This window comes from Caretta caretta, chromosome 1 (assembly GCF_965140235.1).
Source record: "Caretta caretta isolate rCarCar2 chromosome 1, rCarCar1.hap1, whole genome shotgun sequence".
NCBI lineage: Eukaryota > Metazoa > Chordata > Testudines > Cheloniidae > Caretta > Caretta caretta.
This window is the reverse complement of record NC_134206.1, coordinates 163585155-163607160: the sequence shown is the minus strand read 5'-3', so window position 1 is coordinate 163607160 and position 22006 is coordinate 163585155. Positions and strand designations below refer to the sequence as shown.

Sequence of the window (22006 nt, the reverse complement as noted above, 5' to 3'; positions counted from 1 at the left end):
ATTACCAGCAGGACAGTGGGGTGGGAGGAGGTATTGTTTCATGATCTGTGTGTATATAAAGTCTGCTGCAGTTTCCACGGTATGCATCCGATGAAGTGAGCTGTAGCACACGAAAGCTCATGCTCAAATAAATTGGTTAGTCTCTAAGGTGCCACAAGTACTCCTTTTCTTTTTGCGAATACAGACTAACACGACTGTTACTCTGAAACCAGAAAAATATAGCTAAAACATAGCTTTACACACCTATTGTAGCTTTATTTGTAAGGTAGTTCTTGGACAAATTTCTCTTTCCAGCTGGTATTTCCCTCTCTTCCCCTCCCTCCCCTTTTGTCTGTCTCTAGAGTTGGCTTTCAGTGTGTGCCTAACACTTGGGCCAAATGTGCCATGCTCTGTCATGTTTCTGCATGTACTTCCAATTTTTAATACTTTGGAATTGTTTTGAGAAAGCAAAATTGAGATTGAAGTGAGGTATCTGGGTCAGTATTTGGGTTTGTGCTACCCAAACAAACCCAATCTCTCTCATCTTGCTTCAAAAGAGCCTCTATTTTGTGGCAATGAGGATGGAACCAAGTTCTGCTCTTAATGTTTGTCTAAAATGGAATGAACATGTAATCTTCCAGCTCAGGAACTGTGGTGCTCAAACCTTGGAAAAACTAGTCCAGCTAGTTCCTTGCCTTGAGTTACTTCATAGGTAACTTTAAATTAAATATCATGTCTTATATTGGCTGATACGTTTCTTTGTAAAACTCAGATTTGTAGAACCTTCTATTTTCAGTAAGGTAACATTGTTCATAAAGTTCAATATAAAATTATGGACTGTAATCTCAATTTATCTGCACTCTAGATAAAAAAATCTTCCTTAATATGATCATTATTTCCTTACAGCCTGAAACTGCGATCCCTCCGAGTTAACGTTGGACAGCTACTGGCTATAATTATGCCTGATCTAGATTTGCAGCAAGTAAATTATGATGTTGATATAGTTGATGAAATTTTAGGACAAGTTGTGGAACAAATGCATGAAATCACCACTACTTAATATCCTTTACTGAAGACATTAAGAAACTTGCTGAATCTTCCACTATATTGTATGGTTTCCAAATTGTAAAGACTGGTTTTGTTTTTATGTTTGAGTGATTTAGATACAAACTCAGTGTAAAATATATATACTGTGTACACTCAGATGTCACAAATACTGTGGGTACTTTTCACGTACCTTTTAAGTTTCTCCTTAAAAGGAACAGTCAACATTGACAGGCCGTGGATGTACCTAACTTATTAAGAATTTTGTTTTAAAAATAAATGTTTGTAATTAAACTTGCAAATATTTTCTATTACTTTGGAATCTTAAACAGTTTTTACAGAGCTTTTCATTTGGCTTTTAACTTTTGTATTCTCAGTGACCCTTAAATGTATTTGTTCCCCCAAAACTAAACTTACCCTCTGATCCCCCTCTGAAAACAAACCACGATAGCATGGTTGTAAATATCAGTATTCTGCTTGTAAACAATAATGAAACAGGCAAGTTTTGTGAGTTTGCCTTTACTTATGATAAAATATAGTTGGTACATGAAATTTTTGGGCTGTGGTCCCTGGTAGCAATATGAATTGTTGGGGGTTTTTTTGGTACAACAAGGGTCTGATCATGACATGTGCTAATACCTGCAGTTCCCACCAAAGCCAGTAAGAATTGCAGATGCTCATACCACTCAAAGCATATTGCTATGGTTCTAACTACAAGTAGGCATAGTTTTGGTATGTGCTGTGAGCTTATTCATAGCTCTGCCAATGCATCTCAATGCTGACCAGAAATACTACCATTTTAATACTACCCCCTTGAGTGAAGACTGCTAATCATGTTAAATTGTATAGTGGTTTTGTGATGTTGGCAAATACATAATAGGGACAAGATATGTCCTTAAAAAAACCCCTCAGAACATTGAATTGTTACAATATTGATTACTGACTCTGCCATAGAAACCTGTTTGTTAGCTTTTTTTGAAATGACATTACTATAATCAATCCTAATTTAGCTTCCCATGAAAATACCAATAATGCAGCATGCTGTATGATTACAATGGACTACTCAGTTTTAGAAGAATTATGTAATTAAAAGGGCATTTAAGTTTGCTTTTAAAAGTATCTAACAAATTACCTTACTTCTGGTGTTAATGACCAATGAGTTTATTAAAGCTGAAAACTTAAATCTAATTTTCTTTCACTGTTTATGCTGTTTTAAATTTTGCACATTTTTTTATGGACATAAAAAGGGCTAGTCCTTTTGTTTCTAGTCTCTTTTGCTGGTTCTCATGTATTAGCACAGTGCTGCAATATCTGCAAAACAGGTGAATGTTTAAATTCAAGTGCTGAGTACATATAGGGATAGTGATGGTATGCTTCTTCAAACCATCTTTTTTTTCCCAGCCAACAAAGGTGTCATCCTCTCATTTGACTAGTGATCTAAACAAAATGGTTCAATTAAAACCTTTAAAACAATCATGAAAACATCCCTTTAATATTAAACATATTTGAAACATCTGTTTCTACAAAAGCTACATTTTTTGGCTTAAGCAACCTTACTGTCTTGTTTAAATTAGGCTGCATTCCCTTAGTTGTACTTTGCTAGTCTGTGTAGCTTAAAAGTATCTTGAATACCTGATCTAGTATTATGCTAGTAGGGATAAAGAAATACTATTGTGCTTATAATGGTTAAATTTAATGTTTAATTTTGAACAGGTAGCTGAAATAACAATGTTCCTATACCTAAGTTTTTTGATAAACTGGTGTGCAATTTTTCATTTCGTCTTTGTCATTGTTTATTTATTTTCTCAGTGTTTTTGTCCAGATGCTTCTGTAGTTGAATTTATTATAGATGACTGGTAAAATACAATGTCTATATTGAAAATTAAAAATTTATACTGTACATTTAAATTTTGAGGAACAGCGGGTAAATGGAAGTAGGTTTACTTGTTAAAGTACATAGATGTATTTTTTTGTAAAAAGCACGTTCTGGTTTTCTGTCAGATCAAAACTTTTAACTGGTCAATAAAAAATTAATTTTGTTTTAAATAAGAATATGCATAATAGCTATCTCTGGCTTTATTTTAACATTCATCCTTACGAGAAATCTGGCATCCACTTTACCATGCAGCCTTTTAGAAGAATGTCAATTTGCTTGCTTCTGTAATCCATACTAACAGTGTAGTTCTGTCACTCTCTTTAGCGGTTAGATCACATATAGATGTTTGACTCTACTTCCATGCTAAGAGACCTGATTCTTTAACTCAAGTTCTGGAGGCTAGTGTTTTCATGTTCTGAAGTCCCAGGTTCAATGCCAGATTTCTTAAACAAAGGGTGTTGGTACTGTCACAGTTCAGAGTAATTGCATCTCTGCTCCTGCTCTCTGGTCCAGCAAGGACACCAATTCTAAGCTTCCAGCTCCTCAGCTGTCACACCTGTCTCCTTCCTAATCAGGTTATTTCCACACTGCACATTATACTGTGAATTCCCCAGCAGTCAGACTGTAAACAGAGTAAGTACCACAATTAAGTTACCACACAGCTCTGTCTAAGCAAGCACACTTATTCTTAAGGTGAAAATTACAGAAACAAAAACATACACTAAACTTACTAGAGATCACACCCCATCTTCCACAAGGCTTCTAGTCTGTCAGTCCTTTCAACGCTTTCCTGAGGATTGGGGCCCTTCGCTTGGATAGAAGGTTCTATCCGTTTGCTGGATCAGAAGGAAAGCCCTCCATTAGTTAACTATATTCAAACAAAAGTCCTTCTTTTTGGTCCCTGGAGAGTTCAGTTTGAACAAGTATATGCAAGACTCTCCAGTCAGTGCTAGCTCTCTGGAAGTGTTACAACTGGAGTGAATTTGCCTAACCCCACCCCTCCACTCATCTTAGTTCCTGGAAGACTTGGGTCTCCCTCCCCACATGGAATTGCATACAATCCCTAGCCTACGATACATAAACTTACTTCAAGAAGGTTGGGCAGTTTCCTGCAATACCCTGGACAAATCTGTCACAGGTACATTTGGTTATCCAATCTAACCACTAGACCACACACTGCTTCCAAAGCCAGCAATGGAAACCAAGATTCCGGATGTCCAGCATTCCACTGCTGTTCCACAAAAGCTTGTGTAACCCACTGGCAATGTGCCATCCCCTCCCTGTAAGGGCTAGTCCATGTAAATAATATCAGCATGCTTCACTCACCTCCATAATCCTTGCATGAACACACGAGCTATACCTACTGCTGACATGGAAGAGGTCTGTGCTGTGGACTGGAAGGTGGTGGGGTTCTAACCTTGCAGATGACCCAGATGGAGTGGAAAAAATACATTATATATAAAACTCAGTTTAAGAGCCCTTAAGCACTTGTTGAAATGCTTTTATATTGCAAAATTGTATTTAGAAGTGAATTTGGATGTTGTACTATACTTTACTGCTGTGTTTTTATTGATGTTTGGTTCAGAGTAATGCACAGAAGACTCCCTGTGTAATCAAAGAGTAGATTCTTGCTGTGTAAGCTCCAAAAAGGCCAGAACTTACCCCTTTCAGAATGAGGATTGCTTTCTGGAAAGGTAACATTGGCACTTTTGGAGATTGAGTGTCTCAGGGCATTACTGCTCTAGAGCTCAAGTACTGCCACTCAACCTTTCCAGACTACTGTACCCTTTTGAGGAGTCTGATTTGTCTTATGTACTCCCAAGTTTCACCTGTCTTAAACTACTTCCTTACAAAATCAGACAAATACAAGCACACTATTACTGAAAAATTGCTTACTCTCATTTTTACTGTATTATAAGTGGACTATAAATACTGTACTTGCATTTCAGTGTATAGAATATAGAGCAGTATAAACATGTTTTATGAAATTTTAGTTTGTACTAACGCTGCTAGTGCTTTTTATGTAGCCTGTTATAAAACTAGGCAAATATCTAGATGAGTTGATGTACCCCTAGGAAGACCTCTGCCTACCTCTACAGGTACTCCTACCCCTGGTTGAGAACCACTGCTACAGAGCATTTCAGCACTAAGTCACTAGTTTGAATTGTGCCCAGCTCCACAAGAGTTAAAAATTGTTCCCCTATAACACGTGTTTGGCATGAGCCTGGTTAAGTATAGCAAGACCTAAATTTGCAAGGGTTGGCCATTTTGTAATTGATACACACATTCGGGGGTGGGCAGAAGGAATGCAGAAGACAGACCAAAACACCATTTAATCTTTAGCACATAATCATGGGGTTTTGTAAAAAACTCACAAGTTTAAGGTTTGAATAGTTATTTTTGAACTTTTGGGGTTGTGAATACTGAACTATATCATGGATTCAGATGGGCTATAGCAGAGGTGGGCAAACTATGGCCTGTCCTGCCTGGCCCTTGAGCTCCCAGCTGTCCCCCCTCTCCCCCACAGCCTCAGCTCGCTGTGCCCCCAGTGCTCTGGCCTGCCACTCCTACTGGCTAGTGCAGTGCCATGGCTGGCTCTGGCCAGCTCCTGTTGCTCTGAATGGCATGGTAAGGGGGGGCAGGGGGTCCTGGGGAGCAGTCAGGGGGTGGTTGGATGGGGCAGAGGTTCTGGGGTGGTCATCAGGGGATGGGGGGTTGAGTAGGTGTGGGGGTTCCAGGGGGCCTGTTGGGGCAGGGGTGTGGATAGGGGTCAGGACAGGGAGCGGGGGGGGGGGGTTAGATAGGGGTTGGAGTCAGGGACCAAGGAGCAGGGGGCGGGGGTTGGATGGGTCAGGGTTCTGAGGGGGCCAGTCAGGGGCAGGAAGTGGGAGGGGGTAGGGGCCAGGCTGTTTGGGGAGGCACAGCCTTCCCTACGTGGCCCTCCATACAGTTTCACAACCCCAATGTGGCCCTCAGGGCAAAAAGTTTGCCCACCTCTGGGCTACAGAAAGGGCTGTAACCGTTAACTGAGTACGGTAGACGTTGCTGAGGGGTCTGCACCCAGCCTCTCTCTCTCCTCACACCATATTCCCTGTTGCACTACAAATGCAGATAGCACCAACAGCAGACCCAGGGGAAGAAGTGAGGAACAGGTGCCAGGCTGTCTCTAACCATTCCCTCAGCCAGTTCTAAGCCACAGGATTGTACCCCTACTTCCCACAACTTCCTTCCTAAACAGCCAGCTGCTGCCCCCCCAAAACACCTGTTAGCAATTTGACTCACTCCAGCACCCCTCTCCCCACAGCTTTTAGCAGTCACCCACCCTGACAGCCTAGCACCCACCATTTACACACCCCAGGCACTCTCTTCCACTCATGTACTCTAGCCTGGGGCTAATTACCAAGTTTTGTGCAATTTCATGTCACCTGACATCCTGCTACTGCTCTGGGCCAAGTGTGTTGGCCATCAGATGAAGTTTATGGTCCTATGTAAACTTGCAAGAATGCAAATTAGATTGTGTCACTAAGGGAGCTTATCACAATTTGGCAGCTATAAGAAACTGTGTAAATTCCAAAAACAAAGTTGAGATCTGGTGCTGTAACCCCTCTGCCTCCCTGTAAAATGGGGACAATACTCAGCTTTATAAAGTGCTTTGTGATCTAGGGATGAGAAGTCCATGTTGAGTTAGGTACAATTAATTTAAATAATCATAAGAGTAGTGCAACCATCTTAATTCTGTTACCATTTCTGTATTCTCTAGCACCCCCCACCCCTTTAATACCTATATAGGAAAATGTGCTTTAAGCAATTGTCTCTAACAAAAAAGACCCCTGCTGCTCTATAGAGGGTAGGATCCCTATAGCTGCACTAACCCCACGGCTCCGCCCACCTACCTGAAGTAATTTACAGGAGACCGAAAGAACGGAGCAGACAGCTGGAGCAGGCATGGGGAAGGGCCTTTTCTTATCTGACCCACTCTAGTGGAACGATTGAACTCGAGAAAGTTCCACTTTGCCACGACTGAATGAACAGAGGAAAAGATACTTGAATCTCCATCATTATGTAAAGCAACACACAGACGCTCTGCCCCTAAATGCATACACCCTGCTCCCTCCACCCCCTCCTACATCGACACCACCCCTACACATACACCCTGCTCCCCCCATCCTCCCTACACAGACACCCTGCCCGGCCGCCCCCTCCCTCCTTTATGCACGCACACACCCTGCTCCTTCCCTTCCTCCCCTAAACATGCACACACTCTGCTCCCTCCCTTCCTTATACACACCCACCTCTACGCACACACACGTAATACAGCCCCCACTTGTAGCTCTGCATCGGAGCTTGGGCCGAGGGTCTGAGCTCAGCGGGGCGCGGGGCAGGCGCGAGGCGGAACTCAGCGGCGCTGCCCAGCAGGTGGCGCTGTTGCCCCGTAATGTCCCCCGGGAACGGGTCCGCGGTGGGCGTGTCTCTTTCCTTCGACCCGGCCTACCTCGGACGCATGCGCGGTCGCTGTTGGGGAGCTGCGGCGCGCGCGGGAAAGGCGAGACCCGCCTGCCGCGGCCGGACCCGCCTCCCCTGCTCCGCGCGCGCCAGCCTCAGGTAGGGGCGGCCGCGGGCTCGGGGCGTCCCCCCGCTCCCCGCCAGCGGCGCTACGGGCGGGAGCTGGGGCACGGGGTGCTGGGGCGGGGCGTAAGAGGAGGTGCCACCGGCGAACTGCAGGGTGCGGTGCGGCCCCCCGGTGGGATGCAGGGTGCGGTGTGTATGTGGCATGCGGGGTGTACAGAGCCCCAGCTCTCTTGAGACGGGATTTGGTGAGGGGCAGCTAATAGGCTGAATTCAGCCTTCCTGTGACTTCCTAGTGTTTTCCGTATCCCAGTGGTGGGTTTGTGTCGCTCCAGGGTTCTCGTGTCAGGCTAATATTTTCGCGGGGGGAGGGTGTTGTTCAGACATGGAGTATTTTGAAGGGGGCCTCTTCATTTGCAGGGATTTGTCAGCTTGACTTGCTTCCCCTTCCTTTTAAACTTCATGCTCAGTTTGGCAGACGAGTGCATATTTTACTTGAGTTTGATTCAAACCTTTAACTATGCGTGTGACAGTTCTCCTCTGCTGAGTGCCTCAGTCTTCCTCTCTGTAGAATAGCGGTGATGTGCAAAGATCGTTGAGACCTCTGGAAGACAGCTGCTAGGTAAGTGAGCATTGTTTTGTTATTGCTGAGGCACAGCATCTTTTCTGTGACTAACAAGCCCCTCTGTTCCTGGGAGGAATGATTTTTCTTCTGTTCTGTCTCTATTTCCCCTTTTTCTTCTATCCTTTCATCTCCCTCCCCACTCCAACATGCTAATTTTTTCTCTTCTTGGTAATTTTCCCTTCAAATGCAGATAACTTTTATGGTCCATGAGGTCTGCACTAAATAGTGAATTCTTCTTCTACTCTTCCCTCCTTGCTTTCTGTTTTTCTAGCATTACTTACTCCGAGGGGAATTCTGCACCACAGCACATGCACAGAATTTATGTCCCCCGCAGATTTCTTAGCTTCCCCGCAGAAAAAGTGACTTTCTGATGGGGAAGCAAAAGGAAGCCACTAACAATCATGCGACCCTCCCACGCATTATGTTTCAGGTGTCCAGGGCAACCGGCAGAGAGGTAAATCACTGTGGGTTGGGACTGGGGAAGACCCAGCTGGTGGCTCCTACTCTGCGCTGGGCTCAGATGCTGGTTCTGGCTGGGCTGGGGAGGATGGGATTTCCTCTTCCCTTGAACAGCATCCAGGGTTGTTTCAGACCCACCCCCAGATTTCTCCCTTGGCTGTAGGAAGCTCTGCAAACTCTCTCCTCCTAACCCCCGTGCTTCCTGTACCCATCGCACCTCAGTTGCAGGGGGAGGGATCACTGTACTGGGAGCTGCTCCCCAATCCTCCAAACCCTGTTGCATCCAGACCCCCTCATACCCAGACCCTCCCACCAAGCGTCACTCCCCCCCACGCACCCAGAACCCCTCCAACAAGCCCCTCTTCCCCTGCACCTGGACCACCCCAATGAGCCACCCACACCCAGATCCCCACCATACCAAGTCCCAACCAGCTGCACCTAGATCCCCACCCCACTGAGCCCCATTCCTCCAGCATCTGGACATCACCACTGAGCCCCCCCCACGCCATCCTGCCAAGCTCTTCCCCCCCCCCGACTCCCCTCCTGCTGAGCTCCAACTATCTTCACCTTGACCCCCTCTGCAGAGTCCCATTACCGTTGCACCCAGAACCCCCCAACAAGCTTATGCATCCAGATTTCCCCCCCCCGCCCCGGCCCCGCACCCAGATCCCCCACTGAGCCAACCACACCCAGATTGCCCCACACAGAACCCTCTCAACCCACACCTAGCTCCCCCCATACTAAGATCCTCCACACTTGGATCCTGCCTTGCTGAGCTTGCCTGCTCACACCTGGTGCACCTGTCACAGAGGGACAGGGTCCTGGGGTGTTTCTGGTGCAGACCCAGTCTTTGTGCTGTGTTAGGGTTGGGTGCAGGCTCGCTGCTGAGTCTGTGTCCTGGGGGAAAGTGGCATAGTGATCTCCCACCTTGTTCAGCTAGTGGCTTGTGTTCCCCAGTGCCATGCTGGAGATGCCACGTTTATTTCACAAATAAGATTTGCAGAATTTTAAAATATTGTGCAGAATTTTTATTTTTTTAGCGCGGAATTTTTAATTTTTTGGTGCAGAATGCCCTCAGGAGTAATTACTCTTGCTGCTTCGACAGCGCTTGTGACTCAAACACCAATCTATGCAATGATTTGTGCTGCAGTCAGAGCAGGGAGTAGAGGGATCAGAGCAGCATGAAGAATTCAACCATATTGAGGTCTGGGGATGGGAAAAATTACATGCCCACAGAAAATGTACCCAGACGCTATTCCAGCACAATTACCTCTGTCATCGTAATAAGATTTCCAGTAACAGAGTAGAGAGCCATGGCTTAGTAACCTTTTCAGAGAATGTTCTTATAGAAAACTTTAGTTATTATAAACCATAGTTACTTAAAACAACTTTCCTTAGACGTAGTAATCTTTTGTGCTTTACTATAATGTTTTACATATTATTTCTGTGGTGCTTGTGGACACCGTATTGTTAACTCTGATTATAATTTTTGTCATAATAAATGCAAAATATCTAATACTTGCCATGTTTTTCTTTAGAAAGAATGAAGGTCATCACTTGTGAAATAGCATGGCACAACAAAGAGCCGGTGTATAGCTTAGACTTCCAACACGGAACGGATGGGAAAATCAATCGACTGGCCTCCGCAGGAGTAGACACAGCTGTTCGTGTGAGTTCCAAACTTTCCCGGATTTTAGTGTGTGCAGAATAACTACCAAGGAATTTAATTTTACTTTAAAATTTCACCTTCTTCTGGTTTTCCATGGGCTACCAGTGAGTGTCTCAGATGAACAGTTTTGTGAAAGTGGGGCATGAGCTCTGTCAGTTTGAGTTTAGTCTTCAAATTCTGGCTAATCTGCTTCTTCCTAATTTCGTCTAGTTTGGGTAGAATTTTGAAATTTTTGAGTGACTGTACTCTTCCTGCCTCCTTGTAAAATATATAAGTAACTGAACTGAAGAAAATGGTGCAAACTAATTACATAACTGAAAATAGATCAATTTTCAGGTGTAGAAGCCAATTTACTACCTGTAATACTTTTAAAACTAGATATGGAAAGTGGAAAAAGGACCAGATGGGAAAGCAATTGTGGAATTCTTGTCCAATCTAGCTCGCCATACCAAAGCAGTGAATGTTGTGCGTTTCTCTCCCAGTGGTGAGATTTTAGCATCAGGAGGAGATGGTGAGTAACATTATAATAAAGACCGATATAAAGAAGATACATACATCTCATATAAAAATGAGCACAGAAAGTGTCTATCTTTGGGTTTGTATTAACCGCTGCCCTCCCTATCACCATAATTCGTGAGTGCCCCACAAACCCTAATGAATGTATTCCTCCAGCCTCCTTGTGAGATAGGGAAGTATTTTCTGTGTTTTACAGATGTGAAAGAATTATTCCTATTTTATGGATGTGGCTTTGAGCAGCTTGCCCAATATCAAAAAGGGACTCCGTGGCAGAGTTGGAAATTAAATCCATCTGCCGAGTCCTGGACCAGTGCTTTATCCTCAGGACCAAAGGGATTGGATAGCTCTCTATTGGGTTCGACACACATATGTAATATTTTAAGAGAAGATTTCCAAAGGCACAAAGGGCAGTTAGGTACCCTTTGAAAGTCAGTCGAAAGTTGGGAAGCTGACACTGACTTGGACCTTTGGAAATTTCCTTCTTAATCAGATTGTTTAATGAAAAAGGCTAGATCAACATAAATCGAAACTAACATATACATTTGCTTCCTGTTCCTACGTAATAAAGGTAATGGTGGGGAAAAAAGCATTTCTAGGTCAATCACCTAAAAAAAATCTCCAAGGCTAGTCTAAGTATTTTTGCTGGTTGACTTTCACGTTACATGTAACATAATAGCAGGATAAGGCCAATATAATAATTCATTATCAAAAAAACAGAAACATTTATCAACAAATCAAATTATTCCACAGATGCTGTGATTTTATTGTGGAAATTGAATGATAACAAAGAACCAGAACCAATAGCATTTCAAGATGAAGATGAAGCTCAGCTGAACAAAGAGAATTGGACAGTAATTAAAACTTTAAGGTAATTTAATTTGGGCTTTTGGAGAGTTTTCTTCATTCCATGATGCTCCTTATGTCTGGAACAGCCTTCCACTCAACATAAGCAAATCCTCTTCATAGTTTTTGCAAAACTCACCTGCTCCATAGTGTATTCCTGTTATGCTTCTGCCCCCATTTAGTATCAGTCCGTGCTGGTGTTCTGTACCAGTCTGTTTCCCCAGTCTTCCAAGATTTTTAAGGCAGAAGATCTGACACCTGTGGCATAGCTCTCTGCACCTACTTATATGATCATTTACTTCAAAAGCTCTGTCTTTGTCCCCTTTTGCACAGGGACAGTTTAAGAAAACAGACATTTTTAGCACTGAATTTATAGTGAACATAATTTAATAATGAATATTAAACAAAAAAGTGCCAAAAGCTAAAATGATTCATGCCTGTTTGCTAAATGTCAGTCCCAGCCAAATTTTTTAAACTAGTTTTTAGAGTTGTTGAAAAGTTTTATTCCAGCTGTCTGGAAATATTATTTGCAAATTACAATAATTAAAAAAAAAAAGTAAAGGTGACAATTGTATTATGTATTCATACAATAAAAAATAGTCTTTATTTCACATTATATATGATGCTCATTAGAATGTACGTGTATTCACAGTTAAAATAGTTCATTTATCTAAGTGAAATGAGTCATGGGTTCAGTCCCGTTCCTACTGGGCAAGACATCAGAGCACCACTACCACAGTGGGAACTGAATGGCAGCCTGTTGTCACTCTCCGTGGAGAAGCAAAGGAATGAAAGGCTGTGGAAACTGAAATCACCTTTTGTCCCTTTGTGGGACAATATGTGGAATGCTATCCCCTGTTTGAGCAGCATCTGTGGATAAAGAGCACTTTGGTCTCCAGGTTCTCTCAGTTAAATTCATTAGTAATTTACACTGTTTTACCAAAAAAAAAAAAAAAAAAAATCTAGTCTCAATACCTGATAAACCTGAATAGGTACAAAGTGTGTATAGTATAAAATATGCCTTTAAAAATGCTTGTATAATTTCCATTCAAGACTGAAACAGCTTCCAAGATAAGTTAATTAGAATTAATTTCTCTAAAAAAAATTGGAATTTTTAAAAATGGGAATGTAACATGTATTTTATCATTCGGATAGTCACACTGTGGTGTAAATCTACAAAATAATGCTAGTGATTCTTACCATTTTTTAAACTTATTTTTTGTGGAGATTCTCCTAACTTGGACTTGATATCAGAAGACATTCGTTCAAATGCAATATGAACTGAACTTAGATTCGGAGATTTGATATGCAAACGTTTTATTGAACATTTCTTGTGAAAAAATTTATCTGTAAAGGAAAGTTTTCTGAAAAAGTGACCTTTCTTGTATTTATATAATTTATTAGTACATGAACAATTGTGTGTTGTTTATATTGCACACAATCCTGGGGATGTTCATTTTTTCACATCTTTAATTATACATCATTGGAAGTCATTTGTGAATTCAGCATTTTTATTTCTTTGAAAGATGCAGTGTTATACATAGGTTAGCAGGGGGTGTGTCACTCCTACTAGCAGGAATATATATTGTTTAAAAATAAAAAGCAGTGGCTGGCCATCTCATTATTGCAATACTTGGTAGCCTTTGGTCATAGGCTTTTAACATTTAAAAAAAATCTGACTGTGTTTCTTCATAACTCTTGTTCTTGCTATAACGATCACAATTTACTCCCCTGGATTCCAGAGGCCACTTAGAAGATGTGTATGATATTTGCTGGACCCCTGATGGAAACTGCATGGCATCTGCATCAGTAGATAACACAGCTATAATGTGGGATGTCAATAAAGGTAATTGCTAAATTTCTAATTTATCTTTGTCGCATCCATCCTGAGATAAGTAGAATTGCTTAATGCTTAATAACTGAAAGCATCTTTTTTTTTTTTTTTAAAGACAATATGGTCAAATTATTTCCTGACTTTGTGAGGAATATCTCTTAGTCTGGGAGCGTGATGTAGTGAAATCTTATTTTGTGGACAGGTTAGAGACAAAAGGGTCAGGGAGGGGTCATTTGATTCACACAATCTACAGAATCATAGTTTCCATGGTGTCTCACTCTGTGACATGCCGCGGGGACTCAGCGCCCTCCCAGCTCCCAGTCCACCAGTGGCTGGAAATTTTGATAATACAGTGTTGTCAGGGATAGGACGAGTTGGGTATCTTTTGAAAGCCCTTTCTCCCACAACCACAACGGTACCAAACATGACAAATCTTGACCAATTATATAGATGTATATTTGAGAATGTTCAAAAATATACATTAACACAGAGATTCATTGCTTACATAAAAAAGACATTAATCTTTGGTAATTTTAGGGAAGCTAGCCTTGACATATAGGCCTGAAAACATTTAATCATCAGTCATCGTCAATGTTGTCTCCATCTAGGGCACCACTGCTAGACATGTCGCACTGATTCTCGTCTGCACTGCACTCATACATCTCTAAAAAGCAGACAAATGTTTGCTGGGTGGTGAGCATCTGGTCTTTGCACTTGTGAGCATTTGATTAGCAGAAGGATTGATTCTGGAGTGCGTGGCATTTCACACACACTGGTGTGATCAGTCCATCATCCAATACCCATCCATGCCCAAAAGGGAGGATAGTTTTGGATGTGCTTGATCGTCCCAGAGCCATTCCATTGCTTGATAATTTGCCCCTCTTGATAGCAGGTATAAATGCACCTCTTGTCAGTGGCAATTTTTCTGTTTTTCTACTTCTTGGAAAACATCCATCAACATAGCTCTGTAAGTGTCTTTAATATTGGTCTACAAATAGTAAACTTGGCATATGAATGCCTCCAGTGTATTTATGACCTCATCAGTGATTGTCTCAGCCATTCCAAGCACCTTCAAAGGGTGGATAGAGTCTTAGGAAGGTGAATCAAATGCCTTCTAGTAAGATAATTTGGTCTTCCAGTAGTGTCCCATCCTGGCAGTGTGGTGGCATTTAATGGTCTGAGTGGTAGGAACACATCTCTGAGGAATATACAGCAATTCTGTTCCCTAGCAGCGGGCACAAAAACAGAATGTTGCGGAAGTTTTGGTTAGCATCTCACAACACTAGCTCATGTGTGTCTTGTGCACACCTTTCACTGTGACATTGTTGCCGGCACCCAGTGCCAGAGGCAAACAACAGCAAGGTTCGTTGCCCAGTGTGCGTCAACCAATAATTACAACAGGGTGGAGAAACAGAAAAGTTTATTTGCAGCTGCAAAGAAGGTACAGGGAGAATAGAATTTTAAATTTTGTATATAGAGCAGGAAGTTACACAGGCTTTTGTACATTTTTTTAGCATATTTATTTAATAGCAAGCTGCCCTAAGTATTTATATAGCTGGCCAATTTAGTTATCAGCTAGTTTTTTTGTTTTTTGTATTATTTGTTAAACTATGCATAAAGCTGCTTTATTTAGCATTGTTTTTTTATATTTGCCTTGTTTGGCCTTGTTTAGTTTTAGGCGGTTTGACTTTGCAACATATTGTTGCAGATTTTTAGCATAACTGCTGTGAGCGTCTCCAGGCGGGGGGGCCAACGACACTTGGGCCTAGTGCGAGGGGGCTTTATTGACATTTGTGGTCGTTTATTTTTTTGAGTTACCTAGTGGCCATGCCCAGTGTTTTTAACAACTTTTTTTTTTTTTTTTTTTTTTGAGAACATTTAACATGGCTTTGAGTTTTTTTATTTGGGCTATTTATTTTTTTACAGTAGGATTTTGCATAAGCACTTTGTGATAGTCTTGAAGAGAATGACATATTAACTTTTGCAAAAGGGTTTTGACATATAATACTGCACAGCATAATACCATTAATATAAGCAATACAGGAAAGAGAAGTTTTCATAACAGGCTAAATAAACTACCAAGCCAAAACGACAAACCCCAGCCTGAAAACAAGGTTTGCAAGCAATCGCTTTCGGGGGCAGTATAGGCAACCTGTGCTTTGGCTCGGGCATGGGCCTTAGCCTGTACCATTTTTTTATAGATTGCTATTATAATAGCAAACATTGGGGCCCGACGAGGGCACAAACCCCTCCTTGGGATGCCAAGAGATAGTCCAAAGCCAGCCTGTTTTGGAGGGAAAAGGTTTTGAGCTGCTGTATCTTTTTATTTAATGTTTTTATTGCTAATTTTAAATTATTAATTGAGTTTTTTAACTTTAAGGCAACTTTTTTAAGTACCATTTGCAGCTTTACAGAATAGCGGCTTATGCATGCCATGGCTGGCCCGGTAAACAGTGGCGCTATTCCCAGTACAGAGCACCCTACAAGCTTCTTGGTTGTGAGGGGATTTTTTATATTGCCTTTTAATGCTGTAGTCAGTTGCCGCAGGGTTTCTTTTTTTTGTGACTTAACAGAGGTATTTCGGGCATTTTTAATTTTTTTTTTGGCAGTGTGGCAGTTATTGACAGATGAGGAACTTCATGAGCTATATAACAGCTACCTGTCCAGTTGGCTGGCAGCACCTTATAAGCCTTTTGGCCACATACAAAATAGTGACGCTGTAGGGCCCAGTAAGGACTGTTTTTTAAGGCGATTTTTGGGATATTTAAGGCTGCTTTGGCTGCTTTTTTAAACAGTTTATATGCCCCTAAGGGGGCATTCTATTTTTTTTGATTGGGTATAAATGGGGGTGTTTTTAATTGTACTGTTTAAATTACATTTGCCATAGGGACCACTACAAACCCACCATTGGCTTGCTACATTGGAGATATTAACTGGACGGCAAGTTATATTTTTAAATTTATTTTTTTTTTTGGTAAGATTATTTGTAAGAGTTTTTTTTAAAAGGGGAAGAACCATTACACCCACACTGCTGACTTCCTCTTTTGGTTTTTATTTAATATTTATTAGCTTATTGTGTAATAACACAGGAGCTTTTTTTTACAGGATGCCCATAGTGATTAGATTGGTTTCGGGTAAAACATAATACTCCCTGAGTGAGTACTGCAACTGAATACTCCTGGTTTTGATAGGTGGCTTGCTGTAAAGAGGTCTTGTTTCAGAACATCGAGTCCGTTCTTTTTTGTTTTTTGGTGGTGGCTAATTTTGCTAGGGTCAAGGGCAGCATGTCAAGGGGCATTCCCGTTTTGGGGGGCAGTGGAGTTGGAGCATATACCCAGCAATCAGTCTGGTTTGTTAAAGTAGCAACGTGGTGCGCAAGCGAAACAAAGGAGTTATGCTCCCGATATGCACAGTTTGGAAATAATAATACAGAGAATAACAATGTTACCCAATTAATTATTATTAGAGTATTTTTAACCCTGGGTCTTCAGTACCTGGGTGGGCCCATTTTAGCGTTAAGGTGCCCCGCTATTTGTGTGTTTTAAACAGTAGCTTTAGCCCGAGATCGTCACTAGATGAAGAGTCAGCAGGTTGGACGGTCCACTGTTCTGAAGACAAGGGGGCGGGTACTGCCTTCAGACGAGAGCGATGGATCCAGTTCTTGTGTCCCTCGATCTTTGCCGCTGTATGGGAGATCAGCAGGATGGTATAGGGTCCTTTGTACTTTTTCTGGAGAGGCTTGTTTTTCCAGGTATGAACAAGCACAGAGTCACCGGGCTGTAAGGAGTGGACGGGAGAGTCCAAGGGGAGAGGCTGGGAATCCTTGGTACACCTGTGAAGAGACAAGAGAACAGCAGACAGGGAACACACATACTGAGACAAAAACCATTACCCAACTTTTATTCCCCTGATAGAACCAGGGTGCCATTCATAGGCCATGCCCTTTTAAACATAATTTTAAAGGGACTGAGCCCTAATGTACCCTTTGGGAGAATGCGGATACGGAGTAGGACGAGGGGCAAAGCATCAGGCCATCGCAGTGAGGCTTCTTGGCACAGTTTTGAGAGATGCCGTTTAAGGGTGTGATTGGTCCGCTCCACTACCCCACTGGTTTGCGGTCTCCAGGGCATATGGAGTTTCCAGGGGATATGTAAGGCATGTGAGATAATTTTAGTGTCAGCCTCCTCGTGAGAATGATTAAGAAACTTCACTGAACAGTGAGAGGCAGCAGCTTCGTTATGCCATGTGATGACAAAATTCTTCGAGCACCTCTTCTCATGCTGGAGTGTTTTTCCTGCACAGTTGTCCTCCATGCAAGTGTGAGACAGTAGCTTCTTCATTGTGACACTGGCGATGTTCATGGAGTCAGTGTGTCGGACAGGTGTAATACTCTGGAATCTTTTCTTGCAATATTTTTAATTGATTCCTCTGCATATATGTTAAGCATGAGTGTCAATGGTGCCACCGTCTGCAGTGTAACTTGGGGGGGGACTCGCAGCCCCTCATGCCTCCCAACACCAGGTATCCTGGTTGGTGGAAGGTTTTGTGGGTTGAGTTTATATCATTAGAAAGCCTTTTCTCCCACTACCATCATTGTAAGACACTTACATTGTAAGACACTGATGAAGTGAGCTGTAGCTCACGAAAGCTCATGCTCAAATAAATTGGTTAGTCTCTAAGGTGCCACAAGTACTCCTTTTCTTTTTGCGAATACAGACTAACACGGCTGTTCCTCTGAAACCTACAAGAAAGTTATCTATTTAAGTGTAAAAATATATATGACTTTACATTCTGAAATACTTGGCCTTGTTTTATTTCTGAAATGAAAAGTGTTTTATGAAATAGAAATTGAGTTTTGGAATTCAGAAATTATTTGCATTTTCAGGGCAAAAAGTTTCAATTTTTAATGAGCACAAGAGTTATGTACAAGGAATAACATGGGATCCTGTAGGCCAGTACATTGCAACCCTTAGCTGTGATAGGTGAGTTATTGTTTTAAGTGTTTTCTATTACTGTTCTTTGTTGCATGTTAATTAAGTCAAGAAAAGAACTGAATGCTTTTCACTTCACAACTACCAATATCTGGAAATGTGAGTTTTAACTGCTGTTCACATTGGTCCTTCAAAGGGAACTGCAAAAGGTGAAGTGAGACTTGGAGTTAATTCCAAATTTATTTCTGTGTTGAATGCCATCCAAGGCCTTAAAAGGAACATTCAACAAAGAAATAATTTTAATTAAATTTTTAAACAAATTATCCTCCACTGGGCATTTTTGAATCACTGAAGATACCAGAAGTTTCATTTTTCTGGGCTGAATGTCCCTCTTTTCATCCCACCCCAACCCTCAGCAGCCTGGTTAGTAAGGTCATTTGGCAAACAAATCTGTGTTTAACACAATTTTTTTTTCATTTTAACTTTGCAGTTCACCTTAAATTGTTTGGGGATACGCATCCTATTTTGATAGACTTCACAACTGGCTAATAAACCTCTGGGACAGTGATCCCTGATTTGAGATTTCATTAGTACCAAAGTGTTCTGAATCTCTGTAATGCAGAAAAATAGCATATCAATGGGCTGTCTTCATAGAACATAGAAATTACATGAGTGTTGTTTAGCTAGTGCCTTAGTTTAGTTGATCTTCAGTACCTTTTTATCACCAATTACCCCTTTAATTATATTTATCCCTTTGTCTCTATTGTGTGTTGAAGACAAAAAGATGGATACATGTTAACCTACATCTTTTATTGGTTTTATTCTCTCTATGGGCTGGAGGTATAAAGTGATGCCCTTTTAATAAATCCCCTCCCCCTTCATCTTCCTCTTTCCTTTTATCTTTCCTCACCCTCTTCCTCTCCTCTAGATTACTAGCCTCGATTCCAGAGGTGTAACAAGTAATAACAGGATGAAATTAAGAAACAGAAAACAGTCTGGGTACGTCTGGAAAGACTTCATAATGATGAGGGTTCTATTATAGAGGATACTGATCTCACTTGGAGCAGATCCTGCAAGTGGCTCAGAGAAAGGACAAGTAGAAAGACCTGATAGTCCTTTTGAATCAACATGGGATAAACATGATCTTTGGATGTTTCTCTAAAAAAAACTATCGGCTGTGAAATAGTAAAGTGACAATTTAAATTATCTTTAGACTTCAGAGTTCACACCCTGAAAAACATGAATTCTGTTCACACTTCTCCCGTGCAGATTTAGGAAGATAATCTTGCACAGGCCTGCATTCAATTCACATTGTAAGGAAACTGCAACAATAATGTCTAGAAATGATTTATTTTGTCAGTGAAAGTTCATGTTTTGTAGGAACTGATGGGAGTCACCAGGGAAGTCCCAGGAAGTTGTTCAGGTCTTTTCCACTTCAGTCTGAGCCCTGATTTTTCCTCAAGGGCACATACACACATGTCACAGATATGCTTCTGTGAATAAATCAACAAAGGTCCGTGTTCCCTGCAGCTCTTCTTGTGGCTCTGCAAATACCAGAGGATCGTGTGTCCTTTGCTTGCAATGCTCACAAAATAGTGCAGAGGTGTGTAGTCTCCATGCTGCTGTCAGAGATGGTGGACAGCAGAGAGAGTCACGCAGGTGCATGAAATTTTTTTAAAAGACATGAAAATTATGGGATAGAGATGGCATGGGAGTGGAGAAAGTTGCATGATGGGAACTTGACCCTACAGTCCTAATCACCCCCGCACAACTCGTTTCTGCCCCATCATGCACTGCCAAAACTTCCCAAAACTTAGTGTGCTAGTCAGTGGCAAGTTGCACATCATGATGCTCCTCACCGCACTGAAACAAGCACTCCTGGTGAATGTGCGCAGCGCCGATGCAGAGAGCTCAGCATGCCCATACGCAGGCAATATGCTAACTGTGGTGGCTTTATGCTGACATAACTTGGGGCAGCAAAAAGTTGTAGGGTAAAGATGCCCTTAGTGGTTATTTGTTAATGTCCTGTCCTATAATATTTAGTAGTAGTAATCTCCTATCCTTTATAGGAAGTCCTTTTGTCACATAACTGTCAAACGGATCCAGAACATTCTGATTGAAAAGGAAGGTGCTGTAACTCTGTATGAAATAGACAAGGATATTGCTCAATGTGGAAGGTACCTGTTTGTGGGTAACGATATTCTCCATTATGTAGGGTGCTGCGGGTGTACAGTACACAGACTAAGCGTGTAGCGTTCAATGTTACCAAGATGCCATCAGGAGCTGAAGGCGAGGTAAACTGTTCTAATACTAACAATGTTGTGAGATAACCATTGTTATGTTTTTTACAAGGGCTGCTCTCTTTGAAAGTGAAATTTGGAAAAAACTATTCAGTTTTAGAAATAATTTACTTGTACATCAGATATTTTTGCATTTGTCTTTTCATTTATTGCTATATGAATGTGTGGAATAGAAGATGTTTCCTCCTATTGTTTTCTCTGACTTTAGTTTACTGTGGAAGTGACTATCACGGATAACAGTGTCATCTAGTGATTGCCTCTTGCAAGTTCATCCGCTTCTACAATTTAGCAAATTGACAATGCTAATGCCTTTGAGTAAAGTTCAAGGGGTGAGAAGCAAAAAATAGTCTGTACACAGAGAATTTCTTTTAAATGGAATAATTTCAAAGATATCTGTCAGGCAGCAGCTCTTAAGCTTATTAATAGTTATAATTAGGGCTGTCGACTGATTGCAGTTAGCTCACGCAATTAACTCAAATGAATTGCGATTAAAAAAATTAATCACTGTTTTAATCGCACTGTTAAGCAATAGAATACCAAGTGAAATTTATTAAATATTTTGGATGTTTTTCTATGTTTTCAAATGTATTGATTTCAGTTACAACACAGAACACAGTGTACAGTGCTCGCTTTATATTATTGTTTTTGATTAGTATTTGCACTGTAAAAATTATAAACAAAATAAATAGTATTTTTCAGTTCACCTCATATACGTACTGTAGTGTAATCTCTTTATCGTGAAAGAGTTTGTTTACAAATGTAGGTATTTTTTCATAACTGCACTCAAAAACAAAACAATGTAAAACTTCAAGCCTACAAGTCCACTCAGTCCTACTTCTTGTTCAGCCAATTGTAAAGACAAAGAAGTTTGTTTACATTTACTGGGCATAATGCTGCCTGCTCATTATTTACAATGTCACCTGAAAGTGAGAACAGGCATTCACATGGCACTTTTGTAGCCGGGATTACGAGGTATTTATGTGCCAGAGATGCTAAACATTCGTATGCCCCTTCATGCTTCGGCCACCATTCCAAAGGATATGATTCCATGCTGACTGATGCTCATTTAAAAAAAAAAAAAAAAGCGTTCATTAAATTTGTGACTGAACTCTTTGGAGGAGAATTGTATGTCCCCTGCTCTCTTTTACCTGCATTCTGTCATATATTTAATGTTACAACAGTCTAGAATGATGACCCACTGACTGCACTTTCACTTCAGATTTGACAAAACTGAAAGGAGGTATCTATGTGACATTTCTAAAGATAGCTATGGCACTTGACTCAAGGTTTAAAAATCTATGCCTTCCAAATAAGTGCCTTCCAAAATCTGAGAGGGACGAGGTGTGGGGCATGCTTTCAGAAGT

The 22006-nt window shown here is 41.4% G+C and overlaps 2 protein-coding genes and 1 long non-coding RNA gene across 9 annotated transcripts in view; 2 read left to right on the top strand and 1 right to left on the bottom strand.

Moving 5' to 3' along the window:
- MORC3 (MORC family CW-type zinc finger 3) overlaps positions 1-3075 on the top strand; it is a 66202-nt gene extending 63127 nt beyond the window's left edge. For all 5 annotated transcript variants that reach the window (XM_048867257.2, XM_048867274.2, XM_048867265.2 and 2 more), the window contains one exon: positions 886-3075. In XM_048867257.2, the coding sequence (XP_048723214.1) occupies positions 886-1039 (154 nt within the window). In that variant the 3' untranslated portion in view covers positions 1040-3075. The remainder of the gene's footprint in view (positions 1-885) is intronic.
- Positions 3064-7246, bottom strand: LOC125643971 (uncharacterized). Its single transcript, XR_007358881.2, has 5 exons — positions 7192-7246; positions 6793-6919; positions 4226-4311; positions 3631-3735; positions 3064-3521 (listed from the first exon to the last, which is right to left on the bottom strand). It is a non-coding gene; the product is annotated as an uncharacterized LOC125643971 (long non-coding RNA).
- Positions 7247-7371: 125 nt separating this feature from the next.
- Positions 7372-22006, top strand: part of CHAF1B (chromatin assembly factor 1 subunit B) — a 34731-nt gene continuing 20096 nt past the window's right edge. The window contains exons 1-8 of one of the 3 annotated variants that reach the window (XM_048867313.2): positions 7372-7501; positions 8037-8087; positions 10088-10218; positions 10597-10729; positions 11485-11602; positions 13320-13423; positions 18297-18393; positions 20558-20636. In XM_048867313.2, coding sequence (XP_048723270.1) covers positions 10093-10218; positions 10597-10729; positions 11485-11602; positions 13320-13423; positions 18297-18393; positions 20558-20636 — 657 coding nt within the window. In that variant the 5' untranslated portion in view covers positions 7372-7501; positions 8037-8087; positions 10088-10092. Of the gene's footprint in view, positions 7502-7558; positions 7653-7998; positions 8088-10087; positions 10219-10596; positions 10730-11484; positions 11603-13319; positions 13424-18296; positions 18394-20557; positions 20637-22006 lie in introns of those variants that run through there. The other 2 variants (XM_048867296.2, XM_048867304.2) reach the window with 2 other exon arrangements.